We start from the raw sequence: 20,054 nt of genomic DNA on the forward strand, positions 1-20,054 counted from the left end.
CATGTTTGCGTCTTGGCTGGTGGTGAAGGTACAAAAGTCGAAAAAGGGTGTTTTTTATACGTGATTTACTGCTGCTTCAGACGATGGACACACATGTGTGGCGGCTCGTTGGATAGGTACTGTCCAGGAGACCCGGGGCAAAGACAGATATCAAATGTGTACTCAAGCACTATTCAAAAATAACAAAAAGTATGTTTCAGTCAAAGGCCGGAAATTTTGATGAGCTTTATTAGGTGATATTTTCTACCTGGTGACTGTTGTTATACAGATCAGTGGTTGCCCTGATGGAGGCTTAACCCAGCTCTACAATTATACCTCAATTGCCATAGAAGTGAAAGGTTTCAGGATACTTTTTTCGGTATAAAGCAAATGTCTTCCTTCACTCGAAAGCAAAATATTGATTTTAGAAAAATACACGAATTATGCTGTTTTTGATGTCTGCATCCAATGATCTAACCATAAACATTCTCCAGCTGCGAGATATCACCTTTTGAAGTCCATCGAAATTTACGGCTTTTGACTGACACAATATTTTTGTTATTTTCGAACAATGGCACAGAACATGTAAGATATCTATGCTTGCCCCGGTTCTCCTGGCCAGTACCTATCCAACGAGCCGCCACACATGTGTGTCCATTGTCTGTAGCGGCAGTAAATCACGTATAAAAACACCCTTTTTTCGACTTTTGCACCTTCACCACCAGCCAAGACGCAAATATGAAAATTAAACGACAGCGGTTTTGGACTATTGGGGCCAAGGGCGATCTGGGCATATGAACAAACCGCCGCGAAAAAATAGCTCCGACGGAGCCTGGTCCACTTTCAAAAAAATCCCTCTATACCTTTCTAGGCACACAAAGATGACTATACTCTGGAAAATGAATCTGATTTCGGTAGACTATTTTCCAGATAAGAAGAGTGCACTCGCACTTGTTGGATTTTTTCCTCGTCAATCAAATGACTATTGTTTTGTGTTTCGTTTTATTCTGATCCTTACGGCGCAAAAAAACATCGTTTGTGATGAAATCGGAATTTTTCAGAACTAGTCGTAAACTTATCATAACGAGGCGATGCCGAGGACTAGTCCTGAAAAATCTACTTTTCATTACTCGTAACAAAAATGATATTTGAGGCATAATGATGTGTATTGAGAGCGATGATAACTCATCTAGTGTCTAAAAAAGCAGTTATCATCCGGTTGCATCGATAACTATATCTTTCTCGAGGTTTTCGTTCACTTCAAGAAAACTTTACCAATACACAATAGTCGCCAGTCCATACAGTGTGTTGGAACACTCGGTTAGCCTTTTACCATTTATTTCACGTAAAATTATTTTTGCAGCTCTTGTAGCGTAAATAGCTTTTTTACAGTTTAATTCTCGTCAAATAACGAACAAGTCAAACACTCCTAACGAAATATATCAATTCTCAGATCTTGTGGCATATTCTTCGACTGTCATCCCGTTAAAATCGTACGAAGTCAGCTACAAAATTGGCGGTAAAATAGACATCGAAGAGTACAAGGAAGCATATCTGAAACATATGCACAAAAAGGTTATAGTCGAAAGTCCCGGCACATTGATAACATGTATGTATTGCAATAACAAAAAAAAGGTGAGAATTTGCTCCTGTGACCGTAATGTATATATTCTTCCAGTAAAAAAGAAACTTCTGGAGAAGCAACAAGCAGAGAAAGAAGGACGTGCAAAAATTGATAGTGTTTGACAGACTAAGAGTTATAACACGAAAGATGGTACCACTCGAGTACAGTTATATGAAAGAGGTGATTGTACAACGAATTCTTTTTTATTTAGATTTTAATTCTATTAAGTTTCCGACGAAAATGTAAATAACAAAACCAAAATTAATAAAATAAAATTCTCCGAATAAAAAATGAAAAGTTTTCTGTCGAGGAATCGAGGCCGAAAAGACATTTTGTTCCTGAATCTTTTACTTCATTTATTTTAACATCGATTTTTGTATAAACGTTTATTAAATCGGTCGTTGCTTGTCGTTTATTTCTGGAGACTCTATCGATAGCAGGTTAATATCAATGAAATCCTTATCAAACCACTTATTTATGAAGAATGGATAACAATTCAATTCATCCTAAAGGAACGAGCACTTAAAGATAGACAATAAATTAAAAATTTCGTCGTAGACTGACCTTGCTGGAAACCAAATGTAGGAACAGACTCTTTTTGTGAGCCTAGTATAGCTTGTTTGGTATCGTTGTAAAGCTGAGACTACAGGCTGATCAATTATTATTTTTTTGTTGTACTCAGGGTCGCCCTGTGTATTACAGAGGAGTCCACGTTTCGCAGAGGATGGTGAAAATAAACTTTTTTAAATACTGTAAGATTCGGACAACTTTTGTAAAATACATTCTCGGTGTTTACTGAAGTATGTAATCCTCTACTAATGACGCCATTCAAACAGCTTCGAACTCGTCTTCGACACATCACCATTCAAAAATGTCGAATTTTCGACTTTAGCTGGCTGTAGCTACGTAATAACAATCGGCATTTAAATTGACTCGTGGGTCCCGCACAGCCATGTTTGCCGGTTATCCGAAATGGCTCAGCGGAAAAATCAGAGGATGTGTCGACGCTATTTAAGTTTTGTTCAAACCCACCGTGTTTTGCATGGATAAGAAAAGAATTCTGATCGCTATAATTCAAACAGTACAACCAACATATCCAAATCCAAACACAGAAAACAGTTCAATATTGGGGTAGCCGAGCAGCGATTCCCTTTGAACAAGTATTGAACAAGATGTTATTTCGAAAAAATGGTTTATCCGTTCATACATTTTGAATTACCCAAAGAACTGTTTTTCCGTTTTCTTTTTGCGGAATTCATAATGTACGCATTAGTTGAAATGCAAAAAAACCGTCTTTTTGCGGAATCAACTGTTAAAGACATACATTCGAGCGTTTTAACCTTGAAACCATTCGCAGTGTAATATTTTTTTTTATAGATTCTCCTCTGCAGCTTTCGCTTCATTTGAAAGCTCTCAGCATCATCTCTTTGTTTACAAAACATACGCAGGCGCTACATTGATGTTTACCTTCGTTTTGGTACAAATTTTGGGATGCAGAGAGCAGAGAATTTTATATCAGATGAATTCTCCGCCTTGCTATTTCCGATTTTTAGTACATTATTTTCGACTTCGATAATATTCTTTCGGGCGTGGACCCTTTAGAACATTTTGTGCAAATCGTGAACTTTGTTATCGAACGTTTACCAATAAAATGGAAACTAATTTAAACAGAAGACGGCGTAATTTTCGAAACCATGTCTGAGTGTATCAATTAAACTGAAAATAAAAGGAATTAAATTGGAAAAGCCTCAGCAATATTCGAAGGAAAGTGGTAAAAAAATTTTTTTGGTGTTTGTATGTGTTGGTGTGGGTGTAATTTTCAGTTTTTTTTCCCTTCAGATTGTCAATGGATTTATTATTATTGGCTTGATGGTTCAGCAATAATAGTTGGAAAATTTTTACGTTTCGTTTCGATTATTTTTGGTCTTCCGTTTTTCTCAACGGTAGGTATAGAGAATTTCAGTTTCTTATCGTTTATTGTTTTTAGTGGATGAATGGAGTTACAAACTCAAAACAATTTTGTTCATCTTCCTCGTTAGTAAAAAAGGACAATGCAAGAATTGGGCAGTGAATCATATTTTCAACCTCAGTTGACTTCAAGTTCAGTTAACTGGCAAGGGAATGATCAAACAAAACATTTTGTGAATTGTTGAACTTTACAAATCATTTAAATAATAATTTAAGACTCCTTGTTCACTCACTGACAGTAGTTCGACTTCGTCCGGATAATGAACCCATTTTCTGTAAAAGTCTATAACATTAGACTTCTGCTTCTCGTTAGTAAGAAAATCCACGTTCAATTCAACTTTTATAGGGGCTCTTTATTCACCACTAGTGGTATGTCGATAGCGTCAGAAAGCAATCGCTTAAATCACGCCCAAAAATACTTCTCCAAATGAATAGTCAAATTTGAAGATCTTACATGTTACGGACGGGTATTCATCTGTTATCTACAACGACCAAAACGATAAATGATGATCTATGCCTAATGCAGTCTTGTATAGCAAAACTTATGTTTGAACATTGAAGTAAAAGAATTTGCATAAATCTCTTGAAAATATTTGATGATTAAAAGTCACAGTTTCGACCGATTGTACTAGTGATATACTTGCCGTCTGTGACATGTTAATTATTTATAAACACGGCAAACTGTTGTGAAAGTAATTTAATTAATTGTTAACGTATACATTGGATCTCTTACTTCTTCAGTTGAAAGTATCGCCTAGTGTTTGATAGGAAAAATCTTTTGTTTATCTAACGTCAAAATATCGTGACTCTGTCGCTCATTTCCGACACACTATAAACAAAACGTTGTTCCTAACTTATACTAAGAGGCTTTATTAGCGAACTCGATTCCAGAACTCACCTCCAGCTCGTGCTGGAAACCTCTAGTAAAAAAGCCTCTTAGCATGCGTTAGGAAAAACACTTCATTCGTTCAATCATACAATGTAAATCAACATTAACCGAAGGCGATATAGCTTATTTTCGCAGTTATGACAGATGATTAGTTTGCGAACGATTATGTCATTGACTCTTGTAAACGTTTCTACCTCGATTTTCCAAGTTTTCTTTTAACTCCAAGCATTCATCCATTTTCGTCTGCTCATCAAGGGAAATTGTTTTTTGTGTCGATCGGTGTTGTCATATTCACTTCTTTTCATATTTATTTTTTGTAACACCTGATTTTGGTACTGTTGATTGGTGAAATCACTGAAAATTACCAAAAATTTGCTGAATTTACCAAAATTTACCGAAAAAGTTTTTCACTGACTTTTTGGTAAATTTCACTAAATTTTCAGTAATTTAAGCGCTTTTACTGAACCTTCAAACACATAAGGGTTATGTATGGTTTCCACTCTGTGAGAGAGCGAGCTGTCAAATAAACAAAGCAAAAATTAAAAAAATTCAATTTTGTCTCTCGCACGGAGTACTTTTTTGGTGAGTGGAAATCAAGCATTAGACTTACTCATCCCACAATCAGACTAGAACTGCCCCACAGTGTGACCAATATTTTTATAACTTTCCAGCTAAGTCGCAACTCGATCTTCTTGTGGCGAATTCCTTTGCCGAATGTGGCGGGTTTCAACGAGATTTTTTTCGTATTAAAATTGGAATTGAAGTTTTGGTTAATTCTGAAAAGATTTGATGAGATGAAGAACGAACAAAATTAACTATGCCACGTATGAACCTCGCGCCAAATTAATTATTATGAAAACGAAGGTTGTGTGACGACATATTCTACACGGCAATATACACGTTGAACCACTGTGAAAAACCAAAAACAAAAACTACAAAATAACACAATGAAGGACCTCACTCTACTACTTACAATTCTAATATTTCTACCGCAATCATTACAACTACGTAATCAAAGCAACGTTCGGGTTGGAAGCAAAAAGGAGCATGTGGAAAAGGGAGCGTCCACGACCAATAACAATGAAATTTTTAATATCGGCATCATAGCGCCACACACCAATTTCGGGCGTAGAGAATACCTGCGTGCTATTAATTCAGCCATTGGAACGCTGCAAAAGACGCTAACAAAAGGAAACACGTCCATGTTCACCACGACAAACACCAAAGTTCATTTTGATATGATGTCTTTGACACCAAGTCCTACAAGTGAGTGGAATTGATTTGTGGGATGAGAATGAAAAGTGACCGCGTGTTACCAATGTTGATCACTAAATTTCCATTTTACCAGCTATTCTGAATGTTATGTGCAAGGACTTTCTACAAGCCAATGTATCGGCCATAGTCTATCTCATGAATAACGAGAAGTACGGCCGGAGTACGGCTTCAGCGCAATATTTTCTACAATTGGCTGGATATCTGGGGATTCCAGTAATATCGTGGAATGCTGACAATTCTGGACTAGGTATGTTATTGTCCAGGGTAATGATAGTGGGCCATGTAATCTTACTGAGACTACTTGAACGGACTACAGTTGAATATTCCAAACTATTAGCAGTTCGCCACTGTTTCTGCCACTGTTTCGATCTGAGAGACCTCAAAAGTTTTAAAGAATTATTTTTGACAACATCTCATCAGGTCATGGTGACAGTGGCAATGAAACTACTAATCAAAAGTGGCTAGTCATACTTTGTTACATGAACAAGTCTAGCGAATCATAAGCAAATAGCACTTCAGCAAGTGTTGTTTGGGAAAGACACCTCAGTTTACGGGGAGGGAACAGACCCGATATTCAAATATTTCACACAAAATTCTAACTAAAATTGTAGAACGGACGGCATCGCAATCGACAATGCAAGTCCAATTAGCACCCAGCATTGAGCATCAGTCAGCTGCGATGTTGAGTATTTTGGAGCGCTATAAGTGGCACCAGTTTTCCATTGTAACATCTCAAATAGCTGGACACGACGATTTCATACAAGCCGTACGAGAACGAGTGAACGATGTGCAAGTAAGCCGAGTGTTTGTGCCACTAAAGTAACTCCAAACTTTCATGTGCTCCCGAATTCGAACAGGAACAATTCAAGTTCACCATACTGAATTCGGTGATTGTGACCAGATCGAGTGACCTGATGGAGTTGGTCAATAGCGAGGCTAGAGTAATGCTTCTTTATTGCACGAAAGAGGAAGCCGTTGATATACTTGCATCGGCAGAGGAACTCAAAATTACAGGTTGGTAGCCGTTATCACTGTCGAGGAAGATTAAACCGATAACGATTTGTAATTCGAATGCAGGCGAAAACTATGTCTGGGTGGTAACTCAAAGTGTGATCGAAAATGCGCAGGCACATCCGAACTTTCCGATCGGCATGTTAGGCGTCCATTTCGATACATCGAGTGGATCGTTGATCAACGAAATATCGACGGCGTTGAAAGTGTATGCGATGGGAGTGCAAAGCTTCCAAAATGAACCGACCAATGTCAATCGCAGTCTGAACACACAGCAGTTGTCGTGCGAGGAGGAGGGCAAGTCCCGGTGGGATAACGGTGAAATGTAGGCATATGAGCGCAGAGTGGATGGAGACATTACTGTCATGCGAATTTTTACCAATCAATTTGTAATTTGTAGATTCTTCCGTCATCTGCGGAATGTATCTCTTGAAGGCGATGCTAACAAACCCAATATTGAGTTCACTGCTGATGGAGACCTGAAATCTACCGAACTGAAAATAATGAATTTGAGGCCCAGTGTCAATAGTAAAAATATTGTTTGGGAAGAGGTAAAAAGTGGGTCAATGGACTCGAGGGCTGACATGGTCTTAATTCAATCGTTGCATATTAGCAACACCGTCGAATTAATGAACTGTTTGAGTAACTGATTTCTTTTGCATATAGATCGGTGTATGGAAATCGTGGGCCCCACAGAAGTTGGACATTCGAGACATAGTGTGGCCGGGAAATTCGCACGCACCGCCTCAGGGAGTTCCGGAAAAATTTCATCTGAAAATAACATTTTTAGAGGAAGCACCGTACATTAATCTGTCGCCGGCCGATCCAATCAGCGGAAAGTGTTTGATGGATCGCGGTGTACTGTGTCGCGTGGCTGCCGACCACGACATGACTGAGTGAGTATACACTGCACCAATTTTTTTTCTTTTGGATTAAAGACTGTTTGATATTGTGTGTATAATTTCCAAATCACAAATAAGTATCCTTCATGTACTATGCAAATTCCGTTTGTTAGACACGTCGACGACAGGTATTGCAACTTTTAATCTCTCAGTTTGTTCTGTTTTTTGTTTTCTTTTTTTTTTTGCATAAATATTTTCGATGCCCCGACAAAAGCTTCTTTGTTTTGTACGTTTTGTCTGTGCTTTTGGTTTATGGCAGAAGCAATAGTATATTATTGAATCGGATGGAAAAACGGCCATTACCGAGCACGAAAAGTTCGTAACGAGGTTTTGCCGTTTTTCCATCCGAGTCATAGCAGCGATCGATCGTTGAAACCTACAAAATTATCGATTTTAATTTCGAAAATCAAAGTGATGCTGACATTCTTTTACATTACCAGCCGGCGCGTAATTCGACTCAAAAATGACAAGTTATAGAGCTTTACATAGCAATGTAAAGTTATCGAAAAATTTCTTTTGTTTTCAGCTCTTTTCGTATTGTCTTAAAATGTCAAACTTGCATTTGCTACCAATTTTCCTTGATCGAGTCCTTGATTAATTTCAATGCAATTGAGAACATTAAGTAGCAAATGCAAGTTTGACATTTTAAGACAATACGAAAAGAGCTTGCATGACACAGATTGTTTCGTTTCTCTTCTTGCATGATAGCAGTAGATACTTAGTACTTACAAGAATGATCACCAAAACTATCAATGCAAAAATTGAACTTGACTTGAAGCAAATTTATTCCGTATTTTAAAGAGAGCCGCTAACGTAATGCAGCTCTAGTACTTTTGACACCTGCCGAATATTATGGAATGTAATGTGGATTGCATTGATTGGATTTATTTAAAATTCTCAATAGTGGCTGGTTTTAAGAGTTAAATATAAGGAATTTTCATGGAAAAAGGTCACATTTTGGTCGCTTGAGTTAACATAGGTCGACCAAACTAAAAAATATTTTCAAAATCTTTCTTATTAGAATTCTCTATCGAAAAATCTTTAAAATGAGCCATCACAACCGTCGACAATATTTTTGAATTATTGAAGTTTTCAAATTGTTCTGAAAAACAATCATCAATCAATCGTGGAGTACATAGAGATATAACAAAAAATGGACAGTCTGGGAATTATAAGAAGTAACAATTACAATCCAATCTACGCTATTCATTCCAAATGCATTACCAACGTTACGACACTTACGTATGTATTATAAAGTGTAAATCGCATGTGGAATGAATAACGTCGATTGGATTGTAATTGTTGAACATGTATCTTCTTATAATTCTCCCACTGTAACGAAATATAGTTATTCACCAAGACCGAAAGACCAAGACAATTGGGTCAAGGTGGAATTTCCTTTTTTCTCTCCGAGGTGAACACAACGTTTTTCATGCTTACGTTTTGCGAAAATCCGCTTTTTGTCCACTACACTTTGAAGAAAGTAAAATAAATAGCGCGTTTCGCTCATATTGAATGTAAAAAGCGATTTTATGGTTGATTATCGTAGATGGATCGACCAGTAACTCAAATCGCGATGTTGCCAAGCTGGGATCGGCCTGGTTTGGTCTAGGGGGCCGACGTTGCCTAACACTTCTTTTCGCTCTATGAAATTTTGATTTTTGAAAATTTATTTAAAAATATAAAATGAAATATTTTTGACATGGTTCCATGGGAGAAATTATTCCGAATGGTGTCTATTTTATGTTAAAAATAAAAAACATGAATTACTTAAAAAAAAGCATTTACCGGATTTTCCAGATTTGCACATTTTTTGTATTGATGGTCGCCATCTTGAATTACAGCGCCACCTGCATATTTTTTCAATCACTTATATTTTTCTCGTATGCAGAAAGGTTCAAGGAACACAAGATTTTTTTCCCACTGGCAACATTGCGATTCGAGTTCGTGGCCGACCCACCTACGATAATCAACCATAAAATCGCTTTTTACATTCAATATGAGCGAAAGGACAAGTCGCACCAGACTAATTTGCACATATTTCGAAATTTGCAAGAAATGGGGTCCCATCACATATTTCACATTACAAGTCATAATTTTTATTAGTTGAATATGGAGTTTTTGGTATCGTTTTAAAGAGTCATAGCTTTGCGATAGGCCTAATCTTATGGTTTCTGAGTCGATTTTGCTGGTTGTAGTGTTCGACAAAGTTAGCCGATGGTGGAAAATTTGAATATTTTAACCAAACTCGAGACCCGAATCGTTTTAAAAAAATGTAAAAACTTGTTTTTTTTTGGTTTTTGAATCACTCTGAGCCTACCCAATGACTGTTACACCTAAATAAAAAAAAGTTACGAAAACAATTTGCCATACAAAAAGGTACACATTTTTGACAAAAATTGACGATAGGTGCTACAGTTGCGGAATATCCAAATAGTTTTTTTTAGCCCCGTACGAAGTACAAAGGGGCTTATAGGATTACGATGCCGTGTGTAATTGATGGAATTCGAAGCAGACGGTAAGGGCAAAGTGTTTGCCTATGTCGAGGCCTATGTTCATAGATGACGAATCTGCAATAAAATTTTTGTCTGTCCGTCTGTCACGTCGATATCTTCCCTGAAAGATAGTCGAAATAGTGAGGCTAAGTTCGAAGATGGGCATATTCGGGTCGGCCCTTCGTGAGTTAGGGCCACCTAAGTGATTTAAGGTCTTTTGGTGATATTTATGGCAAAATAAACGATGGAAATGTAAATGACACGGCAAATGATAGGTATTGTCAATACCAATCCAGGAAAAAAATCGGGTGAGTGGACCGTGAGTTAGGGCCTTAGAAGTGAAATGCTACTAGGGCCCTATGTGTATTTTACATATAACTCGAGCAAATTTCATCCTTTTTTCGTAATTTTTGTTTCATTTGGAAGGTAATCAAAGGCCGAATAGAATGTAGTTGAAAAAAATTTTAAATTTGGGTCCTCGGACTGAGGCCGATACTAGGCCCTTCAAAAAAATAAAATTTTAGGGCGATTTGAAATTTTTGTTTCATTTGAAAGGAACGTCGTACGGGGCTTCGTAATTGCGCTATGCGCAATTTGTAAGATGTACATATTACATAATAATTTTACTTTAACTACATTAACCGGCGCAATAGGCTTACGGTCAAAGTAGGGTGACAGACTCACTAGGGTCACGTACGCAATAGATATACGGGTTTGTACGGGGCTCAGTCGCAGCAAACGCTCCGACTGTTCTGATGGCTCGTTTTGTAAAAAGTTTGGTAATAGGATGCTAAACGATAGAAGAAAAAAAAAATGTTGTGAACTTTAAAAAAAAAATATTTAACCTTTACCTCAAATTTAAAACTTCACTTTTAAGAAAAGTTGGAAAAACTGCTGCGAAATCGGAAAATTCGGGAAATTATTTTCTAGAAATTTTGATCTTTTAGCTTTCATTTGAGTAAATTCTCAATGATGTAAGTTCACTCGTCGCTTCACAATAAATCATACAAGAAACCGCTGCATTTGACCTTCGAATGGCTCCCCTTCCAAAACCTCATTTTTTTACATACCAAACAATATCCAACAATATCTAACCAAAGTACATATCCGAGGTATACCCCAAAAACTTTTTTTTGTCAGTGTGGGGGACAAATATCGTGTGTGGGCAGCTTGTCTGATTAACCTGTTACAGACGGCTGTCATCTGTTATTGACAACGACAGCAATGATAACCGACAAGGTCTGATTAAAAAGGTCTAATATAGCATGTTCAAAACAAACAAAGATTTCTGAAATCACGGCAGAGTTAAGTAACCAAGGCAAGAGCAGTCGATTTTGACGAGGGAACAAAATGCTTACTGATACAAATGCATGAAACGAATACGTCCCTCCTTTAAATGTATTTTCGACCTCTGCCTGGTTCACTTTACTCTGTCGTGCTGAAATCAATCTCTGAAAATCTTCGATCAAATGAAAAGTGATACTGTTAATATGCTTGCTGTCTGCGACAGATTCAATGTTATGAAGCATTTATAGAACTTGAACTTAAATTAGGCGAGGACAATCGATGATTTTCCAATTTGAATTTAATCTGCTTTGGTTGTTTAACGGTGATTGCCATCAAATTTTCTTTTTTTTTTTTTTTTCGTTGAATGATAATAGAACGCTTCCAACGTTCGCTAAACAAGTTCACCATTAGTAATTGTTGCCATAAATATTTTTGCTGAAATATCAATAATGGATCTCAGTGCAGGGACACACACTAAAGCCATTTTACATTCCAGCATCGATATGGGACAAGCGCACAGAAATGGATCCTTTTATCAATGTTGCAGTGGATTTTGCATCGATCTACTCGAAAAATTTGCTGAAGAATTAGGTATGTCACCTCCAACTTGATCCCACACACCGAATATATCCACAATGTCAATGGACAATTATCCGTAGGCTTTACGTATGAGCTCGTCAGAGTGGAGGACGGAAAATGGGGAACACTTCAAAATGGCAAATGGAATGGATTGATTGCGGAACTGGTTAATCGTCGAACCGACATGGTCCTGACGTCCCTGATGATCAATGCGGAACGAGAGGCAGTCGTCGATTTCAGTGAACCGTTTATGGAAACTGGCATTGCTATTGTGGTCACGAAGCGAACGGGTATCATCTCACCGACAGCATTCTTAGAGCCGTTTGACACGGCATCGTGGATGTTGGTATGAGTAGTATTTGGTTGGGCTGTCGTTTCGTAGGAATTTTATTCCAACCTTTGATGCTAGGTTGGTATCGTTGCGATTCAGGCGGCCACATTCATGATATTCCTATTCGAATGGTTGTCACCGAGTGGCTTTGACATGAAACTTTCTCTGCAAACAGCATCTGTCGTTCCCTATAGATTCTCACTATTCCGAACATATTGGTTGGTGTGGGCGGTGCTGTTCCAAGCAGCTGTACATGTTGATTCGCCAAGAGGATTTACAGCGCGTTTCATGACCAATGTTTGGTACGTTTTTGATTTAGATTTTGGTTTTGTTCCGTAAATTGGACAAATCGAACGCTTTTTTCAGGGCTATGTTCGCGGTAGTGTTTCTGGCTATATACACTGCCAACTTAGCAGCCTTCATGATAACACGGTAATTTCTGCTATAACCAATGTGTTGACCGAACTACTCACCAAATCCATTCGATTCAATTGTAGGGAAGAGTTCCATGAATTTACTGGACTCGATGACCTTAGGCTAACCAAACCGTATTCGCACAAGCCAACATATAAATTTGGCACGATCCCGTACAGTCACACAGACTCAACCATCATGAAGTACTTTAAGAGCATGCATTACTACATGTCGTCGTAAGTGGCTGTTACAGTTCTGGTTAAGCGTTCGAACCATAAAATTCCAACTTTTCCCAAAAGGTTTAACAAAAGTAGTGTTGCTGAGGGCATCCAATCGGTATTGAGTGGCGGCCTCGATGCCTTCATTTACGATGGCACGGTATTAGACTACCTTGTTGCTCAAGACGAGGACTGTCGACTATTGACCGTTGGCAGTTGGTATGCTATGACGGGTAATGAATCTCGATTTTTTGTTCCCTGCGATCTAAAATTCAATTCGTTGTCTGCTTGCACAACAGGTTATGGTCTCGCATTTAGTCGAAATTCCAAGTACGTGAACATGTTCAACAAACGCCTCTTGGAATTTCGAGCAAATGGTGACCTAGAACGTCTACGCCGATACTGGATGACTGGAACGTGTCGACCCGGAAAACAAGAACATAAATCATCCGATCCACTAGCTCTGGAACAATTCTTGTCAGCATTCCTACTGCTAATGGCCGGTATACTACTCGCCGCTTTGCTACTTCTACTCGAGCACGTCTATTTCAAGTACTTCCGCAAGCGCTTGGCCAAATCGGATCGTGGCGGTTGCTGTGCGTTAATCAGCTTATCGATGGGTACCTCAGCAAGGTATTATTTTGGATTCGTAGTGGATACTAGTTCTTGAATTTGTAGGAAAATCATTGACATTCAGAGGTGCAGTATACGAGGCGACCGAGATAATAAAGCATCATCGATGCAGCGATCCGATCTGTGACACCCACCTGTGGAAAGTGAAACACGAATTGGACATGGCCCGGCTGCGTATCAGACAATTGGAAAAAACTATGGATAATCATGGCATCAAACCGCCGCAGATCAAGTGAGTGTGAATCTACTGTGGCACACATAGACAGGGTGTGAATTTTACCGAACCAAAATCGTTTAGATTGGCTTCAGCATCGGACCTGATAAGCAATCACTACAAGGAAAGACCTCCGCTTTTGGGCAATTTAAGTATTGGCGGAAGTGCACAAGATCTGTACCGATGGTATGCCGTGCTGAGGACAGTAGTGAGACCATATTTATGTTTATCGTTTGTGTTGCAGGTCGTACAAAACAGAAATCGCCGAAATGGAAACGGTCTTGTAAGGAAAGGGATTTGGAGAGGAAAGAAGAAAGAATTGGAAAAGCTGCTGATTTTACTCTGCTGCCGTTTTGTTTGTTCACTTGAAACACATGGACACATGGAATTGTCGTCGCCTGCAACACATCACTAATTCATAAAATTAATATTATTCGAAACATTTTGTACTCAGTTCGAAGTAAGAGGCTGGCCTAATAATCGGAGTATGTAATTTGCCGAACGTAATAGCAGGTTACATTGGGTGCGGCGAAAGTAATTCATTACATGAGGTAACAATGTTGTGATAAAAGCAAACTCTCAAGTGGATTGTTTGAGCAACAAGCATCGGTAACTGTCTTTTGGTAGACAGTTTAGAGTACACACAAATGACCCGGAATTAATCCGGCAGGTAATGGATGATTTTCGCAGGGGGTAAACTGCTAAGTAATGGTCAACTTTCGGAACGGGCAGGTAAAAAAAGATTTTACTTGTAGCACCCTGTGAAGATGAAATTTTTCGCAAGACCAACACCGTTGAAACTTGCGATAATTTTCATTCTCGCAGGGATTCGCAAGTAAAATACCTTATGTCCTTGTTTGGATATTGTTATTTTGCCGCGAGAAATTATAGAAACCTACCTCTCGGCAAACTAAAAATCTGCAAACAAGGACGTAATGTACTGTATTCCGATATGATTTTCAATCCAGTGTTGCCTATAATTTGTAATGGCCTGCAACGTAAGGGAAAGTCCACAGTTAAAAACGGTGACACAGAAATATTATTTTTAGACGAAAACGGTGAAAAGTTCTATCCGGCAGCGTTTTTGGTTCTTTGAAATTGGTTGAGAACTTTTTCGTTTAATTTCATAGTAAATCTGAAACTAAAATTTAAAACAAAAAATTGTTGATTGTTAGGCAATGATTACAAAATTGAGTGATTTTTGGTGCAGTGAAATTTCAGCATTAATTTGCTTCAGCTGGGTTTCAACTGATCCACACGAAACAATCCGAACTGTTTCTACGTTTGAAGATGCTACACGCACTTCCGTGGGAGTGGTAAAAGCGTAAACAATTAAATCCATGAAAATCGGTGAAAATCTTTGAAAATCCAACCAAAAACGGGTAAGAAAATCCGCTTTAAATTCTTAGAGGATTTTCATTTGGAAAACGAAATTTACTTTCCGTCTCTGAAGATATTGCCCGAAAGCACGTGTAATTACCTTTCTACTAATGACACTCCACACGACCATGTACGTTTCGTGTACCTCGAGGAATTTCTGTAAGAAAAGTGTAAGGTTTCAGTCTTTTTTCGACTGATAACGTCAACTGAATATATCTCAATGTGGATGAATTTTGAACCCAATAAGACCGTATTTGCCCAGAAGTAAATGCTTCTTTTACCTTTCTAATCCCCACACGACCCTGCAGTGCCTATATTTGCGAAAATATTTTCACGAATTTTCTCAAATTTTCGTGAGTTTTCCCAAAAAGTTTTTGTGTGAAAATTTGAGAAAATCGCGAAATTTTGAGAAAATTCGTGAAAATATTTTCTCGAATATAGGCACTGCGACCCTGTACAGCTCGTGCAACTGGACAAATTTTTGTAGGAAAAGTGCATGTTTTCGGTTTGTGATCACCTCCCACACCTCCCTTCGAAGAATTTTTTGGGAGTGGTTTTGGCTTCTTGGATTTCTCGTTTCTTGAAAACTAAATCGAATTTCCCGGAAAGCATTTCAAGAAAATATTTTCCGGAAAGTAGGCTCTTACATGCATTGCTAGTCCCATACCATTTATTTTCATTGTCTGAAACTTGTGACACATTGACTCAGTGCCTAAGAACGCGCATAAGCAGTTTGTTGGTATGAATGGAACACTTGGAACAGCTGGTTAAACAGCTAAAGCGAACTAATTTGATTGACATTAAGTGTAACTGTACAACAACAATTTTTTATCGACAACAACAAATGTTGAAGCATAGCATCTGCAACCAAGCAGTAAAACAGATTTTCCAAGAATGGCCTGCATATACAACCCTACTATGTTGTCATTATAAAAGATCAGAGTGGCCGCTGTACTATATTTTGGACACAAATGCTCTAGTTGTTGACAGTGTTTTGGCTTCGATAAATAAATGTTTCATCTAATTGTTTATTGACACATTTTCATTAAATAATAATATTTAACATTTGTTTCTGCGAATTTCTATAAATCTGTTTGCAATGACCTTGTCTACGTTTTAAAATGCACTAAAAATTTAAAATTTTTGCCACTTTAGCACTGCTACTAGCTCGAACACTCATTCTATCAACGTCAAAATAGCCTCCAAAATTCAGACTCCTGTCTTTACGAAAGAAATGCAACGCCTTTTATGATAGCATTAGCCTCTAAATATTTCTTATGTTCATGCTAGTAGCAGAGCTGTGCTGTGGCAGGTTCAAAATTTTTTGTTTATTTTGTGGCTATACGTTCAAAAAATCTGTTCTAGTGCTTGGTTCAGTGCTATGGTTGAAGTCAAAGTCGTCAAAACGTATTTTAAGAACTGCACTGTTTTCAAGGAAAACAAAGAGCTTGCTATGTCACCGATATTGTTCAGTGTAAATGTGGTGTAAATGCCATTACAGCTGTACTACAGATCGTTATATCATTTAAATTAACTGTACCTAGCAGATATGTATAGCCTAATGTGTTTTTCATGAAAAACTTAAGGAGCAGTAAGGTGGTTCAGAGGTAATGATTTGGTATAACCAATGATTCAACGTTCTAGCATTTACTGGAATTGGGGCCGAGCCTCAAGCTTTTTTTTTTGTAAAGTCTGAGTCTGGACAGCATAAAAATGTGGAGGAATCGATATGACTGAAGTTAGCTAAGTACAGCTTTTTTTAACGATAAATTAGGTACAACTAGATACAGCTTATTCCTTTCATCCTGATTGTTGTACCTAGTCGGTACAGCTTCAATTTCTCTTCAAAAAAGAGCTGTTCCGAGTAGGTACAAGAAAATGGATGGAAGGAAAACGTTGTATTTAGCAGGTTCATTCAGAATGAAAGGAAAAAAATGGACCTAGTCGTACCTAATTTATTGTAAAAAAAAGCTGTACTAAGCTAACTTTAAGCACATGAGGTATCGGTCGTTTTCGGAAAATCACTTTATTCTGTAATCATTTAGCGCGAGACATATAATCTTTATTATTAGTAAAATGAAATTAATTGTTTTCCAAGGTTTCATTAAAGATGAAGAAGGAGATAAAAAAATAAAATATAAAAAAAAAAACAAAAATGATAAATTTAAAGAAAAAAGCAACATAAAGCTGTCTAAAAACAATTGTAATAAAATTAAAATAAAAAAAAATTAAAGAAATAAAATAAAGATAATAAAAATGAATGTTTTTAAAGGTAAAAAAATAGTAGCTGGTCTAAAGGAAATAAAAAAAAAATTAATTAATTTATTAGAGTAAAATTATACGAAAAGTAAAAATTCTAATACGTTTCAGATTTACCATTTTTATTGTTTCCAAATCTTCCACGATGTACTTAGAAGGAATTATATATATATGAATAATAGCGCTCACGTAGGACATATTGTATTAATGTTATAGAACTTAACGAACAATTTGTTTAACAAAAAAGAAAAATGAAGACAAAAAAAAAACAAAACCCATTTATAAAACCACAAACGAATAAAAATACATGTTATATTGTATGTTAACACGAATGCAGATTTAATTTAATCATACGTGGAAGAAGAGCGATACCCAGTATATCCGTCCTGAAATATATGGCGACCAGTCTTGCAATCAATTGGAAAGCTACAGTCTTTTATAGGTCTGATAAATCTATTTTTCTCGACGGAATTTGGTCATATAAAGTGGTAGCGTATAGCGTATGATCTCAGGACTCCGACACAGTAATTAGTTTTTCAGTTGAACAAATATTTTTTTTTGAAAAATCAACTATTCAGTGAAAATCATTTAATTCAGTGTTTAATTCGAACCATTTTATTAATTGTAAATTTTCTGATCATTCTGTGGAAGTCGACTGAACATCTACATTGTATTGGGATATTTTCCTGGATATACGGACTCCGCTAATAGGTTATGGGCGCCCAGCATGAGTTCCAGGAACACGAGCATTTGATCGAAAAAGAAAAAGAGAAAACGAAAGAAATCAAGACGAGAAAGATTTACGAGAATTATGGAATTCACGAAGACTACCATTGCGAAATGAATGTTGAAAAAGATGATGCACCAGATCCAATTACTGATGCATGGACTGACAAAGACGATAAAGCTAGAACTAGAGTCTTTTGATATATGACAATCAACTGAGCCATATCCGAAGTTCGAAATCAAGTCAAAGAATATTGGAAACGAAGAACTATCATGAAAAAGCGATGATGACGAATAAGATAGTTGTGATTAGGAAATTCTTTAGTGCGAAAATGACTGAAAAGAGAAACGTTGAGAATCATATCAGTTCAATGTTGTATTTGAACGACTCGTTAGTCTTGATGATAAATTTGAAGAACACATCGTTATTGCGGTTATCTGATGTTTAATAGGACATTCGATATTTTTAACGTTGCGAATCGGGAGCGGACTATTAGAATATCATATAAGTGACTGTTACATACAAAGCGAATGCCGGATAACTACGATAATTTAATTGCTGCGATGGAAGGTCGACCAGAGAAAAACTCGGCCTGGAGTTAAGCCAAATCCACAGGTTATTCCCAATTTTTTCGATGAAATCCTCAACGTCGTCGAGAATTGGTTTTGTCAATGGTTTCTGTGTTCTCTGCGACGTTGAGAATTTCATCAAAAAATTTGGACGATCTGGAGTAAAAAAAGGAGCGGACTTGGCTTGGCTCCAGGCTGGTGTGGTGAGGTGAATGGACGAGCATCTCGATGACAGTGGAAAACTATTGGAGTGGCTGGCGTGACAACTTATCAAAATTTGTCATGAACTGCAGCCAAATTCTTATTCCGATGTAACTGAGAAATCTGGCGAGAATGAACATCATCGTAATCTTCAACAATCTACAACTATCTTCAATTAAATGGTAATCTTATCGATTTGAATGGGCGTCATCGTAATCTTATCAATTTGAATGTACATGGAAATTCGTCTACGATGGAGGTCTGTCCTGTTTTCGCTCTTCTGATCGTTCCGTCAAAGATTTTCCGTTGCATAATGTAACCTAAAATCCGTTGCATTTGCAACCCATAGTCAGTCGTGGATTTGCCGATTACAATCTTTAATACAGCGAATTTGATCGCATTAGGTGATCGGCTGATAGGGCTGATAGGTGATAGGGCTACGTGATAGGAGTTTGGACAAACGATATTTTCAAATAAGAGCTAATGGTTTTCCCAACTCCTATCACGTAGCAAATATTGGTCCGATTGAAAAACTAATTACGGTTACGGAGTCCTGAGATCATGCGCTATACGCTAAGCCTTTATTTGACCAAAAATAATTTTTTTTCTTCAAATTACTAACACTGGATCTGTTGTGACGACAAGGAATATTGGAAAATAAAAAATGAATGCCGCAACACAACTCCAGACACTGTTCCGGCAGTTGGCTCCTTAGAAAGAACGAAAAAGTATGCAATTAGGCAATAAGTCCCAAGACTTCTGTAGGCTTGCAACACAAAAGTACTGGGTTCAATTATATGTGTAACGATAGTGGGTGAGGCCAGCTACAACACCCCATACTCAGATCCGCGGAACATCAATGATGCACTGAAGGTGGACTCTCCGAACATTTGCTATATTTTTTGTCATAACTCTCATGGATGTACTTGCACCAACACCTGCGTATACACTGTCTGTAGGTCTTTCCAAGGCCGAGGTTAGTACAACATTACAATAATTTTAAATAATTATTTCTTGAGTTATTGCAGAAAAACTGTTTTCTGGACCCTCTGACATGCCCTCACTTTTGAATGTTCTACACAGATAATAAAAAAATATT

The 20,054-nt window shown here is 37.5% G+C and overlaps 2 protein-coding genes across 4 annotated transcripts in view; both read left to right on the forward strand.

The window, feature by feature from the left end:
• Positions 1–1,886, forward strand: part of LOC119069507 (tumor necrosis factor receptor superfamily member wengen) — a 42,420-nt gene extending 40,534 nt beyond the window's left edge. Inside the window, exons 5-6 of the mRNA XM_037173584.1 lie at positions 1,433–1,588; positions 1,658–1,886. Of these exons, the coding sequence (XP_037029479.1) occupies positions 1,433–1,588; positions 1,658–1,725 (224 nt within the window). The 3' untranslated portion in view covers positions 1,726–1,886. The remainder of the gene's footprint in view (positions 1–1,432; positions 1,589–1,657) is intronic.
• Positions 1,887–3,009: 1,123 nt separating this feature from the next.
• Positions 3,010–15,563, forward strand: LOC119069478 (glutamate receptor ionotropic, NMDA 2B). Of its 3 annotated transcripts, none has more exons than XM_037173545.1 (20): positions 3,010–3,374; positions 3,443–3,546; positions 5,132–5,726; positions 5,809–5,982; positions 6,347–6,528; positions 6,593–6,749; positions 6,813–7,071; positions 7,147–7,297; positions 7,413–7,642; positions 7,762–7,776; positions 11,927–12,021; positions 12,090–12,355; positions 12,419–12,642; positions 12,707–12,772; positions 12,838–12,990; positions 13,054–13,205; positions 13,272–13,605; positions 13,670–13,837; positions 13,904–14,005; positions 14,064–15,563. In XM_037173545.1, the coding sequence occupies exons 3-20, from the start codon at positions 5,408–5,410 to the stop codon at positions 14,104–14,106; spliced, it is 3,090 nt and encodes a 1,029-aa protein (XP_037029440.1). In that variant the 5' UTR covers positions 3,010–3,374; positions 3,443–3,546; positions 5,132–5,407; the 3' UTR covers positions 14,107–15,563. The 3 variants fall into 3 exon arrangements, with proteins under 3 accessions (XP_037029440.1, XP_037029438.1, XP_037029441.1); XM_037173543.1 differs by having other exon boundaries at positions 3,011–3,374; positions 13,272–13,592; positions 13,651–13,837; XM_037173546.1 differs by lacking the exon at positions 7,762–7,776 and having other exon boundaries at positions 3,012–3,374; positions 13,272–13,592; positions 13,651–13,837.
• Positions 15,564–20,054: the final 4,491 nt, after the last annotated feature.

The sequence above is a fragment of the Bradysia coprophila genome (genome assembly GCF_014529535.1).
Source record: "Bradysia coprophila strain Holo2 chromosome X unlocalized genomic scaffold, BU_Bcop_v1 contig_35, whole genome shotgun sequence".
Lineage (NCBI taxonomy): Eukaryota > Metazoa > Arthropoda > Insecta > Diptera > Sciaridae > Bradysia > Bradysia coprophila.